This window comes from Otolemur garnettii, unplaced genomic scaffold, assembly GCF_000181295.1.
Source record: "Otolemur garnettii isolate 467f Iridium unplaced genomic scaffold, OtoGar3 scaffold00010, whole genome shotgun sequence".
Taxonomy (NCBI): Eukaryota; Metazoa; Chordata; class Mammalia; order Primates; family Galagidae; genus Otolemur; species Otolemur garnettii.
Window position 1 is genome coordinate 14,745,741 of NW_003852405.1, and position 21,016 is coordinate 14,766,756.

The 21,016-nt window shown below is 37.1% G+C and overlaps 1 protein-coding gene across 1 annotated transcript in view; it reads right to left on the reverse strand.

The window, feature by feature from the left end:
* Nucleotides 1-4,610: 4,610 nt before the first annotated feature.
* Nucleotides 4,611-21,016, reverse strand: part of ABCD3 (ATP binding cassette subfamily D member 3) — an 84,197-nt gene continuing 67,791 nt past the window's right edge. Inside the window, exons 16-23 of the mRNA XM_003784141.3 lie at nucleotides 19,597-19,660; nucleotides 14,973-15,050; nucleotides 14,799-14,864; nucleotides 14,608-14,697; nucleotides 14,050-14,169; nucleotides 11,152-11,256; nucleotides 7,814-7,870; nucleotides 4,611-5,986 (exon numbers count right to left, since the gene is read on the reverse strand). Coding sequence (XP_003784189.1) covers nucleotides 5,909-5,986; nucleotides 7,814-7,870; nucleotides 11,152-11,256; nucleotides 14,050-14,169; nucleotides 14,608-14,697; nucleotides 14,799-14,864; nucleotides 14,973-15,050; nucleotides 19,597-19,660 — 658 coding nt within the window. The 3' untranslated portion in view covers nucleotides 4,611-5,908. The remainder of the gene's footprint in view (nucleotides 5,987-7,813; nucleotides 7,871-11,151; nucleotides 11,257-14,049; nucleotides 14,170-14,607; nucleotides 14,698-14,798; nucleotides 14,865-14,972; nucleotides 15,051-19,596; nucleotides 19,661-21,016) is intronic.

Below are 21,016 nucleotides of genomic sequence, written 5' to 3' on the forward strand. Positions count from 1 at the left end.
TCATGCAACCCTGTCCAAATAAAGCTTGTGTGTCACTGTCTCTTGTGATCTTGTCACTTCCTTGATCAATCCCTAAATCCCCCAACTTGCCACAAGAAGTTACAAAGGTTTTAATCATCAGAGAAATGCAAATCACTCTGAGATATCACCTAACACCAGTGATAAGAGCCCACATCGCAAAATACTGAACCTGCAGATGCTGGCGTGGATGTGGAGAGAAGGGAGCACTTGCACTACTGGTGGGATTGCAAACTCATATAACCTTTATGGAAAGAAGTGTGAAGAATTCTTAACTAAAAGTGGACCTCCCATTTGATCCTGCAATCCCAATACCAGGTATCTGCCCAGAAGAAAAAAAAATCATCGTACCACAAGGCAATTTGCACCAGAATGTTTATTGCAGCTTAATGCACAATCCAAGTGTCCATCAACCCATGAACGGATTAACAAACTGTGGTATAATGTATAACATGGACAACTATCCAGCCGTGAGAAAAGATGGAGACTCTCATCTTTTGTGTTTACTTGGGTGAGTTGAAACACATTCTCTTAGTAAATTATCTCAAGAATGGAGAAAAAAGTATCCAATGTACTCATATTATTATGAAACCAACATACAAACAACTACAAGCCCATATGAAAGAAAAACACAAATACAGTCTAGCAAGGGGGAGGGAGAAACAGGAGGGTGATCGGCGGGACCTCACCTAATGTGCACAATCTGAGTGTTCCGCACACCCCTGGGTGAAAGGCTCAACCACAATTTCAATTTCACCTTAGAAATGAAAACAATGTAACCTAAACATTTGTATCCTCATATTTACCTGAAATTTAAAAAAAAAAAAAGTGGCAAAGGTTTGTAGGCTCAAGGGAGGGAATGCTGACCTACCTCTCCATGGAGGATGCTGACACCACACTGTAAAAAAGATCAGGCAGGATGACACACACGTTCCTGGGACCATCTTTGGAAAAGACAATCTGCCACAGACATCAGTAGCACAAATCAACTCCATCTTTATGCTGTACCAACGATTAGAACCTGAAGTGTTCTCAGAATCAAGAACACTCAGAATCAACAAACCTCAAATACCTAAGAATAAAGCTAATAAAAGATGTATAAGACATCTACACAGAAGACTACAAAACATTACAGGCAGAAATGAATGGAGTCTGAAATAAACGGAGGGACTTACCATGTTCAGAGATGGAAAGAATTCTGCATTTGCCAGATGCATGTGCCGATTAGGTCAAGTTGATAGTATTCAAATATTTACATGCGGTGTTTTTTGAATTTTTTCTGTGGTATGTTCTATCTACTGTAAGGTATGTTAGTCTCCCTCTAAAAAAAAAAGTGGGGATCTATTTTTTTCTTAGTTCTGTCAATTGTTTTTGTTTTTGAGACAAAGTCTCACTATCTTGCCCTTGGTAGAGTGCCATGGCATCACAGCTCACAGCAACTTCAAACTCTCGGGCTTAAGTGATTCTCTTGCCTCAGCCTTTCAAGCAGTTGGGATTACAGGTGCCCGCCGCAATGCCCGGCTATTTTTCTGTCAGTTTTAACATGTTTTTAGTCTACATTATTAAGTACATGCAAATGAATTGTTATGTATTGTTAATTCAAAAAGCTATATACTCAAAAAATTAACTCATTTATCATTAGGAATTCCCTTTATTTCTAGAAATGTTCGGTTTAAAGTTTACTTTGTCTGATTTAAAACATTTCTATCTAGGCCAGGCATGGTGGTATGTGCCTGTAATTGCAGCACTCTGGGAGGCCAAAGAGGGTGGATTACCTGAGCTCAGTTGCAGACCAGCCTAAGCAATAGTGAGGCTCTGTCTCTAAAAATTAAATAGCCAGGGCATTGCAGGCACCTGTAGTTCCCAGTACTTAGGAGGCTAAGGCAAGAGGATCGCTGAGTTGGAAGTTGCTGTGAGCTATGATTCCACAGTACTCTACCCAGGGGTACGGATTGAGACTTTGTCTCAAAAAAAAAAAAAAAAGGGAGCAAGAAAATAAAGGCAAAAAGAAAAGGAGAAAGGAAGGATTATAACATTTCTATCTAATAAAAGATCCATATCCAGAGAAATTTCAATAGGACATTTTTTAAAATGGAGCACTTCAAAACAGGGTATCTAAGTAGACAATAAACATGAAGTGAGCTCAACCTCACCAGTCTTCAGGGAAATGCAAAATGAAGCCGTGACGATGTGCTGTTGATGGCTAAGACACATTACGTAAAAACAAACAAACAAAAACACTGACAATACTAAATATTGGCAAAAAGTAGGAAAAATGGAGTTCTTCTACACGTATGCTGGGAATATAACAATGGTACAATTTTGGCAGTGCTTAACAAAGCTCAGTCATTCCATCCTAAAAATGCACACCTGTGTGCACCAAAAGACATAAATAAGAACATTGCCAAGAACTATTCCTAAAAACTCTGACCAGAAAACAACCCAATGCCTATTAATGGTTAAATGAATAAAGTACAGCCTATACAGCGTGTCCAAAAAAAAGGTACATGCATTTTAACAAAGGAAAAACTGAATTAAATTTGTGATACTCAAGCCATGTTTGACTTCTACAATTACGAGAGGTGTTCAACTTGACTTGTATTCATCTTTTTTTTTTTTTGCAGTTTTTGGCCAGGGCTGGGTTTGAACCCACCACCTCCAGTATATGGGGCCAGCACCCTCCTCATTGGAGCCACAGGTGCCACCCTTGTATTCATCTTTTATTATCAGTGTATATTGAGTATTCCAATGTTAATATAGTTTTTTCCTTTCTTAAAAGCGTGCATATGCTCTTCAACTTATGAAGGGACTGTGTCCCAATAAGCTCATCCTAAGTCGAAAATATGTAAGTCCAAAAATGCATTTAATACCCTGAAAAACCCAGTAAAGCCAGAAACTCTTAAGTTGAACCACTGTAAGTCAAGGATGGCTTGTAGTTATACTACAAAGCAATAAAGATCAAGGAACTATTGTCAAGCTTACAATGGATCAGTCTCACAATATTGAGAGAAAGAGGCCAGACTACCTAATATAAATTCTAAAAACAGGCAGAACTAGCTTACATGATAGCCGTTGGGAGCTAGTAAAACATGGAGGCGGCTTTGGAGGTATGACAACATTCATTTGGAGGCTGGTTATGAGCATGTATACTTACTTGTAAATTCACTGAGCTTCAATTGGTGAAGTTTTTTGCACATCCACATGTACTACAATAAAGTGTTTACAATTTTTTAAAATACTTAAATTATCTAGGGAGGATGTGGTGTGAACACTGGTTGTAGGGACTGTCCAAAAGCTATGTAGGCATATTGGCTAAATATTGAGGTGCAACTACTCCAGTTAGAAGACTTTATAACAGCTGCCCTTAGATGTCTGGAAGGGACTGGTTTCCAGGTTTTGGTATAGGTATTTTTAAGTGACATGCATATGTTTATAGAAAAGATCACAACATTCCAATTTCTCACAAAGGAAAAATTACTAATAATAATTTTTTAAAATGTAAACAGCTCCTACTAGTAATAATGCTAATGTCCATATGACAGGAGAAGAAAATTCACTCTGCCTCTAGGCACCATTTATGAGGACGAAAACCAGATTTAAGAGTTAAAAACTTATATGAGAAAATGACAGATGCTGTAATATCACCAGTTTTGAGCCAAATGTTAATTGTTAAACAAATGCTAATCATTAAGAAAGGAAGGGAAGAGGCAAACCTCAACATATTTTAATTCATTTACTGCACAGCAAGCTACCAAGGTTGTTCCCAGGGAGAAACTTGGTATTAAAACACGGAGTGATACATCTGGGATGCAGTGTCGGTCACGGATGAAAGCTCTTACTGGTTGGTTTACTCTTCAGATTAAATTGCCACTTCTCAATGTAACTCGTGGAAGATGTTAACAGGAGTATATAGAAAACCACGTTCTATGGTCAGTCATGTTTGGAATACTGGTTTCTTTATTGCAGGCCTTCTTAGAACCATCATTACACTAATGTTCATTGTGAGTCTCCAGAGGGATCTTCCTCTGTGCCTCGAATAGTGAAGCCCTTCAATATTTGTTAAATAAAAAAGGAAGGAAAAAATTTTTAAGCCCAAATTGGGTTTTTGATGGCAGGAATACATTACAAAGGCAATCAGGTGTCAGCTAGGACAATACTTCTACTGGTAGGTTTAATGTAACCCAGAAACCTAGAAATCTGAGACTTCCCCACAACTTAAAATCTTTCCCAAGATTGATGATATCTTTTAGGGTCTCCTGGCTGTTTGGTAGCATTTGTCAGGTATACTGAAGATATTATTTAACTTTTCTAAAAGAGAAATTCATTCAATTAAAAGCCACATTTGACATTGGTACTAAAAGAGTTTTATGAATTTATTTTTGTGTTTTTCAAGTCAAGACTAAAAATTATGTACGTATTCAAGTCAAGTCTTAACTATGTATGAACTTCTCAGTATTTTGATGCCAGAATTAAAAAATAACAAGCAAAGGTTGTATATCTGACTTTTTTTAATCTGAACAGAAAATAAGTAAGTATACAAGTTTGCTAGAGAGAAGTGGTAAAAAATTGAACATTATGTATTATGGAATCAGTATATCAAATTTACTTCAGTAGCCGATGATTTTTATAGTTAATTCTGCAAAAAAACAAAATGAGTTATGCAGAAACAAGAATATAAAATGCCCCTTTCTGAACCCCAGTTTAACAAAACTGAATTCCTATCTAGCTTATTGATTATACTCGGTTTGGGTTCTCCCTGGGCCAGAGTGCACATGTAGTCCTTAATGGTGGTTTGCCAAGCTACAATCACCTTCTCTTAGGAGAGTTCAACATCATAATCCAAATATTAAAAAGGTACTCAAGATTCACAGAGATAAACCAGTACCTGTGAAACATAATTCACCCATGGACATAATAATTTTATGACATATTTTTAGACATAAAGTCATGGTCAAGGACAGTGGCAGCATTCCACACTCAGTGCATTACTCCATGTAGTGCATTCCTATGGCTCGTCTGGAGTTTACACCACATAACCACCAGACTTCCAATGAATGGGTTTCCAACACACACAAATCTGTCCATTCTTTAAAAATAATTCTTTTTTAACTCTCATAAGACCTTGAGCTTGACTTGTACAGACTTTGTGTTTTAATATCCCAAACACTGGGAAGATTAGGTGCGACATGTAGTAACAACCCTTATAAGCAAGACAGTGCATACACTTTTTTTACACCACCTCAAACGACTCAACACTGCAGACAGAGAGGGGCATAATTACCATTTAACTGAAGAAAATCCAAATGGCTTTCCTGGAGTCAAATGCACCCTGAGCCATATCTAAGGAATGAGTGTAATTGTGGCAGCTAAAGAAATCTGCCACTGGGTAATAAATGCTATTATGCAATGATGTTGCACACTGTAATAATACATTATGATTTGTTTGTTTCCCACTACGATGGGGCACAAGGAAATGAAACTCAAAACTATCTTGTTAGAACAGGACAAGTGATGACCCCAGTTTTAAATAGGGTTCTTCATTGAAGGAAAAGGTAGAGCCATAAAAGTCAAATTAGCTGACTTCAAATGGTTTACATCCCAGGAGGAATCAGGTTACACTGATTTAAGCCCAATTTAATTCAGGCAGGTTTTTAACCACAAGAATAAGGACATTCTTAGTACATATTAATAATTAAACCAACATATACACAATTAGCAATATCCTATATAATATTAAATGTTTTAACAAGTTGTTCTTGATTATTCTATATGTAGTCAATTTGTTGCTTTGTTTTTTAAAAAAACAAGCTCAACTTTATTTTACAATGTACTTTGTATTTCTAAGTATATTCTGTAATTATTTCATTGAAGTACAGTTCTCCCGATTTCTCTAAGAGCCAAACTCAACTGTGTCTTCTGTTATCTGTTTGAATTCATAATTGCCTCTGCCATCCATATGCAGGTAGTACTACAGGAAAGAAAGGGGGAGGGGGAAATCAGTAACTATAACTGGATATATGAGACCCTTATGAAAACTAAAATATAGATTTCCTTATTATCTTAAGAGAATCAAACGCATAAACATCCCACAAATTAGAATGCTTCTGCAACTCCACCCCCAAGAATCTGAGATACCAACAGGGTAAACTATACTGAATGCAAGACTGTTCAAATAGGGCAGTCTGTGCTGCCTTCTTCAGCCTGATTTCCTGGATAAGCTAGGACTCTCTAACTAAGGCTTTTTATTTTTTTAAGTTAGCAGCGAGAAAAAAAGAGTTACACAAAGAGGCTCTATAACCCATCCTCTGAAGACACTTAGGGCAGCAGTTACAAAACCTTCTGTTTTTACTTAGTGGCATTTTACTTACAGAAAGATTTTATATTTTTCCATTTTCTATATTGCTCTTTCTTAGCAATATAGGCAATTCCGGCCCATACCGTTCCTTCACATGATCACTGGCAGGATGACTGTTTTCCTACATGTCTGTCTATACCTCCGAAAGGAGAAGAAGGGTGAAATCCAAGTCCCCTCACTGTCCTATGGGTGCAGTGTTTATGAACTTCTAGGAAAACATAAAGGCTAGGTTATATTTTAAGCTGCTGCTTCAATTTCTAGTTATTCAATTTCCTGTTTAAGTCATGAAAATGGATAAATTGTATATGTGCTACAAAATAATAAAGCTGTTTTTAAAAGTCACACAGCTATACAGAATTACATTACATTTTATTAAGTACACTAATAAATGCTACCTCTTTGGTCCTCAAGGCAATCTAAGAGATAGGTGGGCAGGGTCAACAACTTCATTATACAAAGGAAGCAACTGAGGCTACAAACAATGATGCCTGAATCCAGGATTTCCTACTTCAAATCCCGTGCTCTTCATTTTGTCATCTGTAGACTATCAGGTGATCATCTAAACCCCAAGGTTCTCAAGAGTAAAAGTTGTGATCTGCATCCCCCCAACGTACCTATTCGTTAAGCAAAACAGGGGCTTAATCAGTATGTATTTGGGGGTAAGAAACCCTCACCATTGCTCCAATTTTTCTTAAAGCTCTTACTTTACCTAAAGTTTTGTATCATTTAGGAAGAAAAAAAGGAAAGAAGTAAAGAAGAAAGGAAAGAGGAAGGGAAAAGAAAGAAAATAAAGGAACTTAAACTAGGTTTACTTTCAGGTTTTGAGCACTTCACACTATAGCTGAAAAGAGGGGCCATAGGGAGAAGGGCACTGCGAGGGCCGCAGAGTAGATAATACACCTGCACCAACCTAAACCTCCCCGGGAGCTCTGTGAGTCCCAGCGACTCCCTGAGAAACCCTGTTTATTACAGTGCATGATAAACATAGCTGACATTACTCAATCTCCCCTTTGCAGTTCTGGTCTCTATTAAAAATGCCCCTAAATTTTTTCCCATCTAATTCTTCTTAAGACTTTCCCCTCTCTGCCAATACTGGATAAAAAAAAGTTTACTTCTCTATACGTGTTATAAGAATATGCAAACTTCAGTCAGTTACTATACAATAGTCACGAAACTAAAGAACTGTTAATTGGTTTTCTAATATCTCTCATATGTTAACTAAGGATTGTTTATATACATACCGTAGGAGCTTTCAATACAAACTATGATATTTTAAAAAATTCTGTTTTGTTACTGTAAAACCAATGAAATCATTTTTCCCCTTAAGGTGCATGTTTATAAGGGAATACATACCAGGAAATCTAAAATCATATTCACCTGAATTCATAAATTTAAATATAATAAACTTACACTGTACCATTCAAAGGAAGAAATACAAACCTCATGGTGTTTCCAAAGAGATTTTCTATGTGACACAGTGAAGAGGGTGATGCCAACCTAATACAGAGAAAATGATTGGTTTGTATCAATAACAGGGAGTTATAAATTAATCTAGTCTGTATATTTTAAGCTGTCAAGATGCCTTTCTTCAGTGGCTATCATTAAAAATCAATGTCAGTAGGTACCTGTGGCTCAGTGGTTAGAGCACCAGCCACATACACGGAGGCTAGCAGGTTCAAATCTGGCCCAGGCCAGCTAAAACAATGACAATTGTAAAAAGAAAATAGCTGGGTGTTGTGGAGGGCGCCTGTAGTCCCAGCTATTTGGGAGGCTGAGGCAAGAGAATCACTTAAGCCCAAGAACTTGAGATGGCTATGACACCACGGCACTCTACCCAGGGTGACAGCTTGAGACTCTGTCTCAAAAAAATAAAAATTTTTAAAAAAGTAAAAATCAATGTCAAAGAGAAAAACTTATAACTGATGCCAAATGTTTATGCTAATGAAATACACAGGACATCAACCACACAATAAGATGAACAGATAGTGGCATTAAGCATATGATTTTGTTTAGAGCAAAATAAGTTACTCCTAGCATGTTTCCTATTTTATTGTGAAAAATGTATATGAAAAGAACATTAATAAAAATAGCAAAGGTTAAAAATCAAGAAAAATTAACAGTATAGCACTGTCAATAGTCAACTTGCTTTTCAAATACAGGTTCATAATCCCCTACTGGAAATTCTTGTTTCAGAATGTGTCTTGGAATTCAGTCTTTGGAAATGTACTACTTAACACCCTCATGGTTCTGAGGCAAAATTCTATAATCAAACACATGAAAGTTTCTGCAGCCATACATATGGACACTGACATTGAGACAAAGAATTTATATTCTTTTGTTAGTTTAGGCCAGATTTTGTTACCCAGTGAGCTTGCTACGAAATTATTAAAATATTCTGGTTTTCAGAGTCTTCTGGTCTCACCAGGGATATGTCTCAAGGTTGACATATACATGCTTAGGGTATCCAGGAAATTTCGATCACAATTTCTTAATTGTTTTCATTCTGATGATAATTTTTTTTTGGGGGGGAAAACTGTGGCATCTAGATCATTTTCACCATGATATTTAAGTGCCCACATTTGTGTTTACACTTCTGCTTGCGCAAAAGTGATAAAACTTCATGTGTCTTGAGTTTGCATTCTTCATGAAAAGGTTCTTAAATTCATTAGGAATAAAATAAGTATACTGTCAATATTAATGAAACATATGTTTCGACTCTACAACACTTTTCTGATTTTTGAAAGTTCATTTCAGATATAATTTCTTTGTTTGTGATTCTACAATAATCAGATTAGATGGCAGGCATTCTTTATATTAGAATTACTTAAGTTAAAATTCAAAAGCAGAATGCAAAATAGAAGATGGGGATCTCAGACTCCATCTTTTCATAATAAAATTCCAATCCAGTGGCTTAGTTTCCATAAAATAGTATCATAGGTCTTTTTAATGCTGCACATTTGAAATTGTGTTTAAATGTCTATATTTAATTTGTAAAATTATGTTAGTTTTGTAACTTTAAAAGAGCTCTAAGCTTAAGGAGTTCATAACTCATTTTATGTTTATACATGTTTAAAATTTATCATAGTGATTTAAATGATCACTGGCCCCATGTGAACTTTCTTTTTTAATGAACTTTCTTTTTTAATGAAACTTATGTTCTATAGAATTTATATAACCTTAAGAAGGGACTTATATCCCATAGCTAGAACCTTAGAGGAAATCACATGGTCAAAACACCAGTGAAGAGCCACTAAATCACTGATCATGTACAGACTGTGTGGTTTTATAGATATGAGAATACCACCAACAGACATCTGTAATACCTGTAAATCTGAAAACCGATATGGGAAAATGAATACAAAATTATATGTTATCAAAACAGCTATAAAAATGGGAGATAAATAAACCATTAAAGAGAAAAAAATCAGTAAACTCTTCCTACAAAAATGAATGTAGCAAATTTATTCTTTTATCATTATACCAGTGCTCCTCAAACTTTAATGTACATTCGACTCATCTGGGAATTCAGTTACAATGCAGATTTTGATTTAGTGAAGCTGGAAATTCTGCATCTCTAACCAACTCCCAAGTAACTAATACTGTTGATCCATGACCGCACTTTGAATAGTAGGGATTCATACTATAATAACATAGAACCTCCACAGCTGACTGTCTCCTTAAGGTGACCACCTCCTTAAATGGACTCCATTTTTGTAGACTGGACATGTACCACGTACCACTCAGTGGAACTTCCTTATGTTGCGCACCTCGTGACGTTGACCAGTTTGTTACAGTCCCCTGGGTGGTAAGGTTCTACAGTACAGACCTATATATATGTAGTAAACTCCAAAAGAACAGGTATAAAACCTTAAAATACTTCTAGACCTCATTTCTTACACAGAAACTATAAAACAGGGTATACTATTCATTTTCTCAAAATCTAACAAGTATACAGATGGTGGTAACAATTTCTCAAAGAAAAGAAAAATACCTGAGACTTTCCAATAATTAAAGAATGAAATGAATAGAGTCAGCCTCAGACATGGCTTTTAAAAGTAGTTTTGGTAAAATATTTCACAGGTCAAAGAATAAATTAAAAATTACCAAATAATTATTGTTGAGTTTTCTTGATAAAAAACAAATGATGTTGAGGAAAAGTTAATAGAAGAGATTAAGAACAGACCAGTTTATTAATTCTGAGTATAATTAATCAGGTAAAGGGCTATATATATATGTGTGTGTGTATATTTTTGGTTTTTTTGGTTTTTTGAGACAGAGCCTCGAGCTGTCACATCAGACAAGCCGTGGCATCGCAGCTCACAGCAACCTCCAACTCCTTGGCTTAAGCAATTCTCTTGCCTCAGTCTCCCAAGTAGCTGGGATTACAGGCACCTGCCATAACAGCCAGCTATTTTTTGGTTGTAGTTGTCATTGTTGTTTGGCAGGCCTGGGCTGGATTTGAACCCGCCAGCTCTGGTGTATGTGGCTAGTGCCTTAGCTGCTTGAGCTACAGGCACTACACCAAAGGGCCATATATCAAAATGTAGTTTCATACTGAAGAAATGGCTTAGAAATAATACATAAAATGCATTTATAATTCTTTTTCTTATAGTTCTACATAGCAATTATCAGTTTAAAAATCTTTATTAAAGAAAAAAATCTTTTGATAGAAATTCTGTTACTTAATAACCTGCGATCTTGTCTTTGGAAAGATATTTCTTGGGCACAGGGCAAGCTGGGCAGGGAGTGCGGCGCCCAGGCTGGGCCCTGCCACTCACCTTCCGACAGTGACTGTAAATGTAGCCTTCCACATCCACGCTAACGGCACTTGTGCATTCATCCAAAATGGCAAACTGGGGTTTGTGATAAAATAATCTTGCCATCTGAAATATAAAAAGAATTATTCTGTATAAAACACATGACATGCAGACCTGAAATTAATAAACCACAAATAAAGTTCCTTTAAATATGCATTTGCAGTCTCACCAAGCAAAAAATATAAGAATTATTCTAAATCAAAAAAACCTACTTCCCAGAAATGGAAACAATATAAACAAACAAAATTGTTTTTATTGTCATCTTGAACAAAGAGGAAAACATACTTCGTGGGAAATATTTACTGTTCAGAGTAAAACAAAAACATGAAGACTGGTAAGAGATGGGAATTTCAAAGTACTATTAAAGAAAGTTCACTAAACAAACACGATTAGAGGGTAAACATTTTAACCCAGTTTTTGAATTCAGGCTAAAAGGCTTAGTTAGGTGCCAAAAGGTCTTCATGTTAAACATTTTGTTGCTTCAGTAACGGTACCAATTCATCTTCCCACCCATTTCTTATTTTACTTGTTTTATACCCTTGTTTCAGTACTGGGTGTGTTCATTTATAGTTAAAGCCCCTGCTAATTTTATAAATAAAATTAACATCAAGATTATTACAGATTATCAGGAATGCTGAACATTTTCGCATTATTTATTTTCCATGGAGTGTTTATTCTGATCCTGTGTCTAACAAATATTCTGATTTGTCATCTGCCCCCAACAAGGATCTGCACCTTGTGAGACCAAGGGGACACTTTTCTCTCCTTACTTATTTTCTGTCACAGTCTACTCAGTTGATTACTTCCTTCCTTTTCTTCCTCCCCTCCCTTTTTTTTTTTTTTTGAGACAGAGTCCACTCTGTCACCCTGGGTAGAATGCCATGGCATAGCTCACAGCTCTAATTCTTAGATGCCAGTAATCCTCTTGCCTTAGCTTTCTGAGTAGCTGGGACTATACTACCACAACACCTGGCTAGTTTTTCTATTTTTAGTAGAGATGGGGGTCTTGATCTTGCTCGGGCTGGTCTTGAACTCCTGAAGAGATCCACCTGCCTCATCCTCTCAGAGTGCTAAGATTTCAGGCATAAGCTACCGCCCCCAGCAACGGTTATCACTTCCTTCTTGAGGAAGTGTGATAGAGAATATAATGAGGTACAGACTTAAGTTTGGTAGTTTTTAAATGATTATCATCAAAAATGAGAGGCAGGGTAAAAATGAGAAAGTGACTGTGAAGACACACTGTGAGCCCCTCTAAGACGGGAAACCAAGACGGTGTCGTGATACTGACCCACACATGTATCGCTGTCTGATCTTATTTCAGCTGTGCTATGAAGTCTGGGTAGAGAAATACCAAGGTAAACAATTGCTCTTGGGTCGGAGTTTTGGTTAATATGATGAAACAGCAAGTGGGTAAGGGAGTGGAGAGGAGGGGATCATCTGTTCATCCTTTAAGAAACACATCCTGGCTCGGCGCGTGTGGCTCAAGCGGCTAAGGCGCCAGCCACATACACCTAAGGAGGTGGGTTCGAATCCCCAGCCCGGGCCCGCCAAACAACGATGGCTGCAACCAAAAAATGGCTGGGCATTGTGGCGGGCGCCTGTAGTCCCAGCTACTTGGGAGGCTGAGGCAAGAGACTCGCTTTAGCCCAGGAGTTGGAGGTTGCTGTGAGCATGATGCCATGGCACTCTACCCAGGGGGATAGCTTGAGGCTCCGTCTCAAAAAAGAAAAAAAAAAAAAAGAAAGAAAGAAACACATCCTGCATCATCTCCTGTGTGCCAGGCAGGAAAGCAGGCAGAGGCAGGAGGGGAGTGATCCATTTTAAGAAGAGGGAAGAAAAAATATTCTAGAGATCTCAGAGAGTGTGAAGAAGGGGCACAGATGTCAATTTAAGGTAGATTTATAAGAACAGATTTTTTAAAAACAACAAAAATTTTCTAACAGTGGGTATATCTAGCAAATGGGCTTCTTCATACTTTTACCAATATTCCAACTTTTCTATCATGTATACTTTTTTCACGATTCAAAGAAAACTCATTACTGAATTGGAAAAGCAAGAATAATGGAGTGGAAAACGTAACTTTTGGTCTGAGAAGTTAAGATATCTCAACCGATGGCATTAGCTGGAGCAATCCTGGTGGTGATGGCCGGGCCCAAATGAGTGCAATGGAGATAAGGGAAAGGCTGCTGGAGGGACAACGAGAGAGGTACCCAAAATACACTCTTCACAGGTAGTGTTTAGTATAATTTTGGTTTGAAATCAGTTTTGTCATCATAAATATTAGAATACTTCTTTCCAAATATTTCTTTATATTAAGCAAATTGAAGAATTCTAAACAACTTTAGGAATAGTACGTACTGAGCCTTGCAACAATGATACAAAGAAACAAAGATTCAATGATAGTGGAGGCAAATGGCAAGGACAGAATAAAGAATAAAATAACAGAATCAGAGTGGATCATCTCTAATACCTTCAGCTACTTCAGGTAGAATAGCTCCAGGGAGACAAGAGATGTCTGTCAGGAAAAGACACCAAAAGAAATTTTGTAATCCAACTGGGATACCGCGTACCCCAGGATCAATGTGTTACAAAGTTTCCCTTAACTTTTAGAAAAATAGATTAGTGGTATATAATTGAATCTGTACCTTTTCCTTTCATAGGTACTGGCAGTATATTTATGAATTTTTCAGAATTCCAAATTTACACGTAACTTAAACATTTTCAAGCACTTTTATTATCACTAATCCATACTGAAACAACTGTACATAAAAAGATAAAAGATAAAACTTTGGGTCTCTAGTAATCAAAATGCTGGACTCCACGCTCTATTTGGGGGCAACATCTTCAGAGTACACTTACCGCCATTCTTTGCTTTTCTCCACCACTAAGTACATCCATCCAGTCCTGAACGCTGTCCCAGCCTCCTTCACGTTCAAGGATATGACCCAACTGGACATTGTCTAAGTATTCCTTCAGTACCTTTCAGCAAAATGATTAAAGATGAAACCAAGCTTAATATAAACAAACATTTTCAAATACTTTATTTTTTAAACTGGACACACTAGAATTCCATTGCCAATACCACTCCAGAAAGAATGTGGCAGAGGGTAGCCCTGAACCTTCCTGTTCCTGTCTACACTAACCTTGACAAAACATGCCTAGCAGCTGAGACAGTAACACTGCTGCACATAACCAAATGGATGAAGGCAGTGAGAAAACAAATAACAGTGTCAGGATACAGGTGAACACTCTAGCATTCATATTCAAGCCAAGTGGTTATATCTTACCTCAACTTGGGAAGCTGTAAGTAATGGCTTTGGAAGGCTTTATGAATCAGGGTAAGTTACATGGCATTTAAAATACTTAACTGATTAATGGAGTATTTTCAGTAGCTCTAGGACATAAATATTCCCTTACTAGATCAGATATTCCCTTCTTTTTCTGATCTTCTTTTCCGTCTGGATATATCACTTGGTCTCGAAGTGTTCCAAGGGTCATGTAAGGTCTCTGATAGTGGCAGAGCAAAAGTCATCAAAAGTCTATTTTTTCTAAATAAATAAAAAGATTTTTAAATCAAAGGTTACAAATTAACCCACACTAGGTCTTACCTGAGGAACATAAAATAACTTTCCTCTCTCAGGTTTAGTTAGACGTCCTCCAAAAAGAGGCCATAACTTTAAAAAGAAAGGGGAGAAGGGAGGAACAATTATAAAATTCCCACTGTGGAAGAAGATGGTACGACAAAGTAAGAACGCAAACTGTCGAGGCCAACTCAGACTTACTTCACCCAGAACACGGAAGAGGGAACTCTTTCCACAGCCATTTGGACCACAAATTAGAACATTGGCCCCAGATCGAACCTGAAAGAAAATTAGTCAATAAATTAATTAGATCAAATAAATACATACTCCATGAATATTTCTTTAGCGTCAAATAGCTCTTTGTAATTATAAGCTATTCGTCTATAAATGTGATGCTAGGAAAACAGTGAAGAGGTATGGTGAAGGAATGTTTTACTTTTGATCCCTTTCAACTTTTACTGTTGCATTTTTTTCATCCAAAAATCATTATTAGCTGATACAATCAACTTAAGTTACAAAATGCCAAAACTTAAGAAAATTTTTAAATGCTTAAAAACAATTTAAATATATGAGAATACACAGGCTCTTTTTGAAAAACATAATGGTCCTATATAGACTGTTCTACAACTTGCTGTTACTATTTAACAATATATCCGACAGTCTTCCAGGTCAGTATATATTCAGATTCTCCGCGGCCGCTTCCACAGTAGGACGTAACAGTTTAGCTCAACACTCTACCTATTGTCTACCTATTATTTTGCCCCTTTAGGTAACACTCCAAAGAGCTTTTGAGTTAGCAAGTAAACTGAAACACTAATGAGAGTATTTATCTGGACCAGATTCTTAGGAATTAGAAGTGTTGGATCAAAGTATTATGCACATGATAAACATTTGCAAGTGCCACTAAATTATTCTGCAACAATATATATGAGAAAATGTAAAGAGTGGTTAAGTTCTAAGGCTTGTGGTCTTATAAGACCATAATTAGCTCTACAGAGGATCCAAAAATCTGTTCTCATTCTAGAGTATAACATCAAACACCAACGTAGCACAAGAGGAAAGAAGACATTACAGAGATACGGGTTACTTTAATAGCTATGTAACATACCTCTGACAAATTTTTTAAACTGGTAAGCCTTAGGTTCATTCAATAAATGTTATACTTTTTGAATATTCTGTGTCAGGCTCTGTTCTAGGCAGTGGGACTACATTAATAAAAGAATAAAAAATAAATAAACAAAAAGCCCTGCCCTTACTGGTTACATTCTAGTGAGGAGAAATATACAATAAAGAATACACATAATAGATAAGCAAATTAAAAGTTAGAAAATAAATGCCATGAAGAAAAAACAGATCAGGGTCAGGAGACTTGGGGGGGACTTGCATTTTTAAGGTAGTCAGAGTAGATCTCACTGAAAATGACACCTGGGCTCAGCGCTTGTAGCTCAAGTATTTAAGGTGCCAGCCACATACACCAGAGCTGGCAGGTTTGAATCCAGCCCAGGCCTGCCAAACAATGACAACTACAACCAAAAAATAGTCGAGCGTTGTGGTGGGTGCCTGTAGTCCCAGCTATTTGGGAGGCTGAGGCAGGAGACTCGCTTGAGCCCAGGAGTTGGAGGTTGCTGTGAGCTGTCATGCCACAGCACTCTACCCAGGGCGACAGCCTGAGGCTCTATCTCAAAAAAAAGAAAAGAAAAAAGAAAATGACACCTGGGCGAAACTTTAAAAAAGGAAGTAAATTAGGATTTATCTGTAAGAAGACTGAGTGACCCAACCCCACCTTTACCCACAAAGGCTGGTACAAAAGCCTGAAGCAAAAATGAACCTGTCCCATTCAAAAAACAGACAGGTGACTGATTTGGCTAGAAAAGAACGAGGAATGAAGAAGAGTAAGAACAGTAGGAAAAGGAAGCAGGGAGGTGATGGGTGGGCTAGGGAGTGGCAGGCAATTACTGCAAGGTACTGTGAGCCACTGCAAGAACTCTGGCTTTTACTGCGATGAAATGGAGAGCCATCAGCACTATTCAAAAGAGCTGAAAGGCAGAAGCAACACAGGAGGACAAATGGGTAAGCAAAAGGTGATATATACATACAACTGGAAAAAGGAGAGAAATTCTGAGGGACGCTCCAACACAGATGAACCTTGAAAACATTACTGCTAAGTGAAATAAACCAGACTCCAAAGGGCAAATGTATGAGGTCCTGGAATAGTCAAATTCAGAGAGAGAAAGAATCAAGAGGTTCTCTGGGGATGGGGATGGGGATGGGGATGGGGAGAGGAAGGAATTGAGGGGGTGGTATTATTTAACAGGTATAGCACCTTCATTTGAGAAAACGAAAAGAATTCTGGAAATGGACAGTGGTGATGGTTGCATAACACTGTAAATATACTTAATGCCACTGATTTGTACTTAAAAATGGTTAACGAGGCAAATTTTATGTTACATTTTTATCACAATTTTTAAAAATTACAAATGAATTAGCCTAACAGTTGATCTATAATAATATGCACATCACTGTTAAAACATGAGCTATTCTAAACCACTTTTCCAGGTGAAAGAATTTTTTCTAAGAAATTATTTTTAAAAAATCATTTTGGTAGACTTCTTTCTAAACCATTACATATTTCCTTGTCCTAGAAAATCAAAAGTACTGAATATTCCTGATGAAGCCAGGTTATTATAAATAATAATCTGTACTCTAACTATAACAGCAATGCCCTAGGCAGGGCCTGAGGTTCAGGGAGTTGTTAATTAAGTGGTTTCAAACTCCTTTTTGCAAGTGTAGGAAATCTGTATTTTCAAGGGAGCCAGCAGAAAGTACCTGGAGGTTTACAAGAAACTGAAGGATATCTGTTAACTATATAAAGCCTATGATGGGGAAAACAGAATGAATGTGAAAAAGTCAAGTCTAATTTAGAAGACCTTAAGTCAGAAAGAAATAGGAGTTCATAACAGTGGGCCAAAAGGACACAAATTAAACAATCAGCTCCCAGGGGAGGAGAAAACAAGAATGACAGGCTACACCAGGTCGGAAGGAAAACAGTTACAAGAGAAACCCTGAACGAGTATGTGCATAAATGAGGACCCAAGACTTTCCAAATGAAACCTAAAGGGGGGCAAAACGTTAAGACTGTATAAAGTAAAGTTTCAGGAACTGGCCAGAAGTATTTAAACATAAGAGATTTGGACTAAAAGACAAGAAAAGGCTTTGGACCAAAAGGAAAGTGACAGCTTTAGCGTAGTAACCTTCTAACAAAATAGCATGATGGGCCACACTCCTCCGGGTGCCTGCACATAGATCCCAGACCCCTTCCGCCAGGCTTAAGCCGCACCTATGCCTCTATTGTTGGTATATTTTGATTGCACACAAAGACAGAAGTGAGGGCAAGTGGGAGAAAGGGCTAAGGGCTACTGGCTTCTTCCATACAGAAGTCTCAAGTCCCTTTTTACCTCTGTGTGGTGGGAAGAAAAGGGCGGCTGGCACTCAAGCCTGGGTACCTACTGGCAAGGGGAGCACTCAAGTAAACAGAGTACCAAGAGCTAAGTGAAAAGACACTTCTGTGCCACTTGAAGTCATTCAATATTTACCAACTGGATTTATATGTTCTGTACTTCCTGTTGTGTTTCCTGGCTTTAAAATAAACATGACAATGATATGATATGCACTGTTGAATAAGTTCAAAGTACCCCCATGACTAACATTTTCCATTGTTATGGTTCCTTGAGAAGATGTACTTAACAAATATAAATTACTAAGAGCAGGAAAATTAAAGATTTACCTAAGACTGTAACAATCTAAAAACAAATCCAATAATTATACTCATTTTATAAACTATCAGACAATATCCCTTCAGTGAAAGCCATGGGGGGGGGGGTGGCGGTTCACATCAAACACAAATTACAGAAGGCTGTATACATAAGCATGCAGAGAGGAATTCTGGAGCTGTGCTGTCCAATACAGTAGCCACGAGTCACATGCGACTATGTAATTCAAAATCACATTAATCAAAATTAAATGCAATATAAAATTCAGTTCCTTAGCTGTACTAGTCACGTGTTAAGTGCTCAGTATCCACACGTGGTTATTGGCCTGGACAGCGCAGATACAGAACATTCGCACCATCACAGAAAGTCCAGTGCTGCTCTAGAGGAAAGGTCTCTGACGTGGCAAGGCAGCCTACGTGATAGAAAGATTCCACATCTCAACTATTCATCAAGTCACAACATACACATAACCTAATACTAACCTTCAGATTTGTGAGTCTAACAAATCATACAGAAACCCGGTTTATGTCTGCCTGCCATATCCCATTTCATTAATAGAATACACTGAATCAGCGTCAGTATTCACTTGGCGTGGGTCACTATCTGCTGTGCTACTGCACTGCTTTCCACTATTTTCATCTGTAATAAAAAAAGTCTGCATTTTGTTTTTATAGGTGTAAATCCTCTCGCACAGTCAAAACAATACCAACCAAACCATTAATTTCTTTTTTTAAACTAAGGAAACTAAAAATATATTTGCATGCATGTTTAAATATTCAGTCTATATGGAGATTTCAATTAACTACATCTTCTACAGCTCTCTGGATATGGACTTTACTTGAAAAAAGGTTTTTGATAGTAGTATTTGAAATTTTAAAGCCCTGTCAGTTAAGAAAAAGAGATTTCTAAGAGTTTCAAAGACTTACTTTAATAGTAATTCTATGGATTTAGAGATGAAGTCAAGCCTTAAAATTAAGTGAAATATTCAGACAACAGTTTTTCAGTTCATCTTTTGACGACGATTTAAGCTTTTATGTGATGATTTAAAAACTTACTTCAAAATTAAGGTCTCGGATCAAGACATCTCCATTTGGTGTTGCTAAAGGAACATGATCGAACCTATTAAGGAAATTAATAAAAAGGATACTTTTAATATACATAAAGAACTCATATAATTTAATACCAGAAATACAAATAACTCATTAAAAAATGGGCAAACGACCTAAATAAACACTTCTTAGAAGTGGTCAACAGGCATATAAAAATGGTGTCAACATGTTAGGCAGCTGCTGATCAAAACTACAATGAACACCTCAGCCTGTTAGGGTACCAATCATCAAAGTTTATCACAGATGCAAAGACAACAGATAAGTATTGGCTAAGATCTGGAGAAAAGGGAATGCCTGTACATTGTTGGTGGGAATGTACAGCCATTATTGAAAACAGCTTGGCAGTTTCTCAAAAAATTAGGAATATCATGATCCAGGAATCTCACTCTGGGTTTCTACCCAAAGGAAATAAAATCAGTATCTCAAAGATGTACTCCCATGTTCACTACAGCACTGTTTGCAATAGACAAGATACCAATACTACCTAAATATCCTTTGAGTAGAAAGGATAAAAAAAACACAATGGGTGTGGGTATGTGTATATACAGCAGCCACTAGTCACTTGCGGTTATTTTAAAATTATATTCATCAAAATTAAATACCACTCAGTTCCTTAGCTGTATTAGTCATATTTTAAGCATTCAATATCCACACATGGCTATTGTTCTGGACAGCACAAGATAAGAGACATGTCCACTATCACAGAAAGTTCTATCGGACAATGCTGTTCTAGAGACATGCTATCTGGAACTGAGAAGACAGCCTACATGATAGAAATTCATTACACACACACACACCCCTCCCAGATTATTATTTAGTCTTTAAAAAGAAGGAATTCTGTTTAATTCATTACACACACACATACCCCTCCTAGATATTATTTAGTCTTTAAAAGAAGGACTTCTGCTATGTTTAACAATATAGATGGGGCTGGCAGACATTATGCTAGCAAAATAAGCAAGAGTAGGATGGCAGTTGCTAGGGGATGGGGTAGGGAGGAAAAGGGCTGAAGATGGTCAAAGGGTAGAAAGTTTTGTTGATACAAGATGAACAAGCTCTGGAGATCTAATGTACAGCATAGTGACAGCAGTTATTGTATGCTTCAAAACTGCTAACACAGAATGAAATTAAACTCTCCTCACACACACACAGTAACTATGCAGAGATGACAGATAAGTTAATTAGCTGAAATGCAGTAATCATTTCACAATGTATATGTGTATCAAAATGTCAAGTTCTACATTGTAAATATATATAAAAAGCTGCTTTAAAAAAGGGAAGGGAAATATGTTCCTTTTGGAAAGACATCTGGAGAACACTTAGAGAACTAAAAATAGACCTGCCATTTGACCCTGCAATTCCTTTG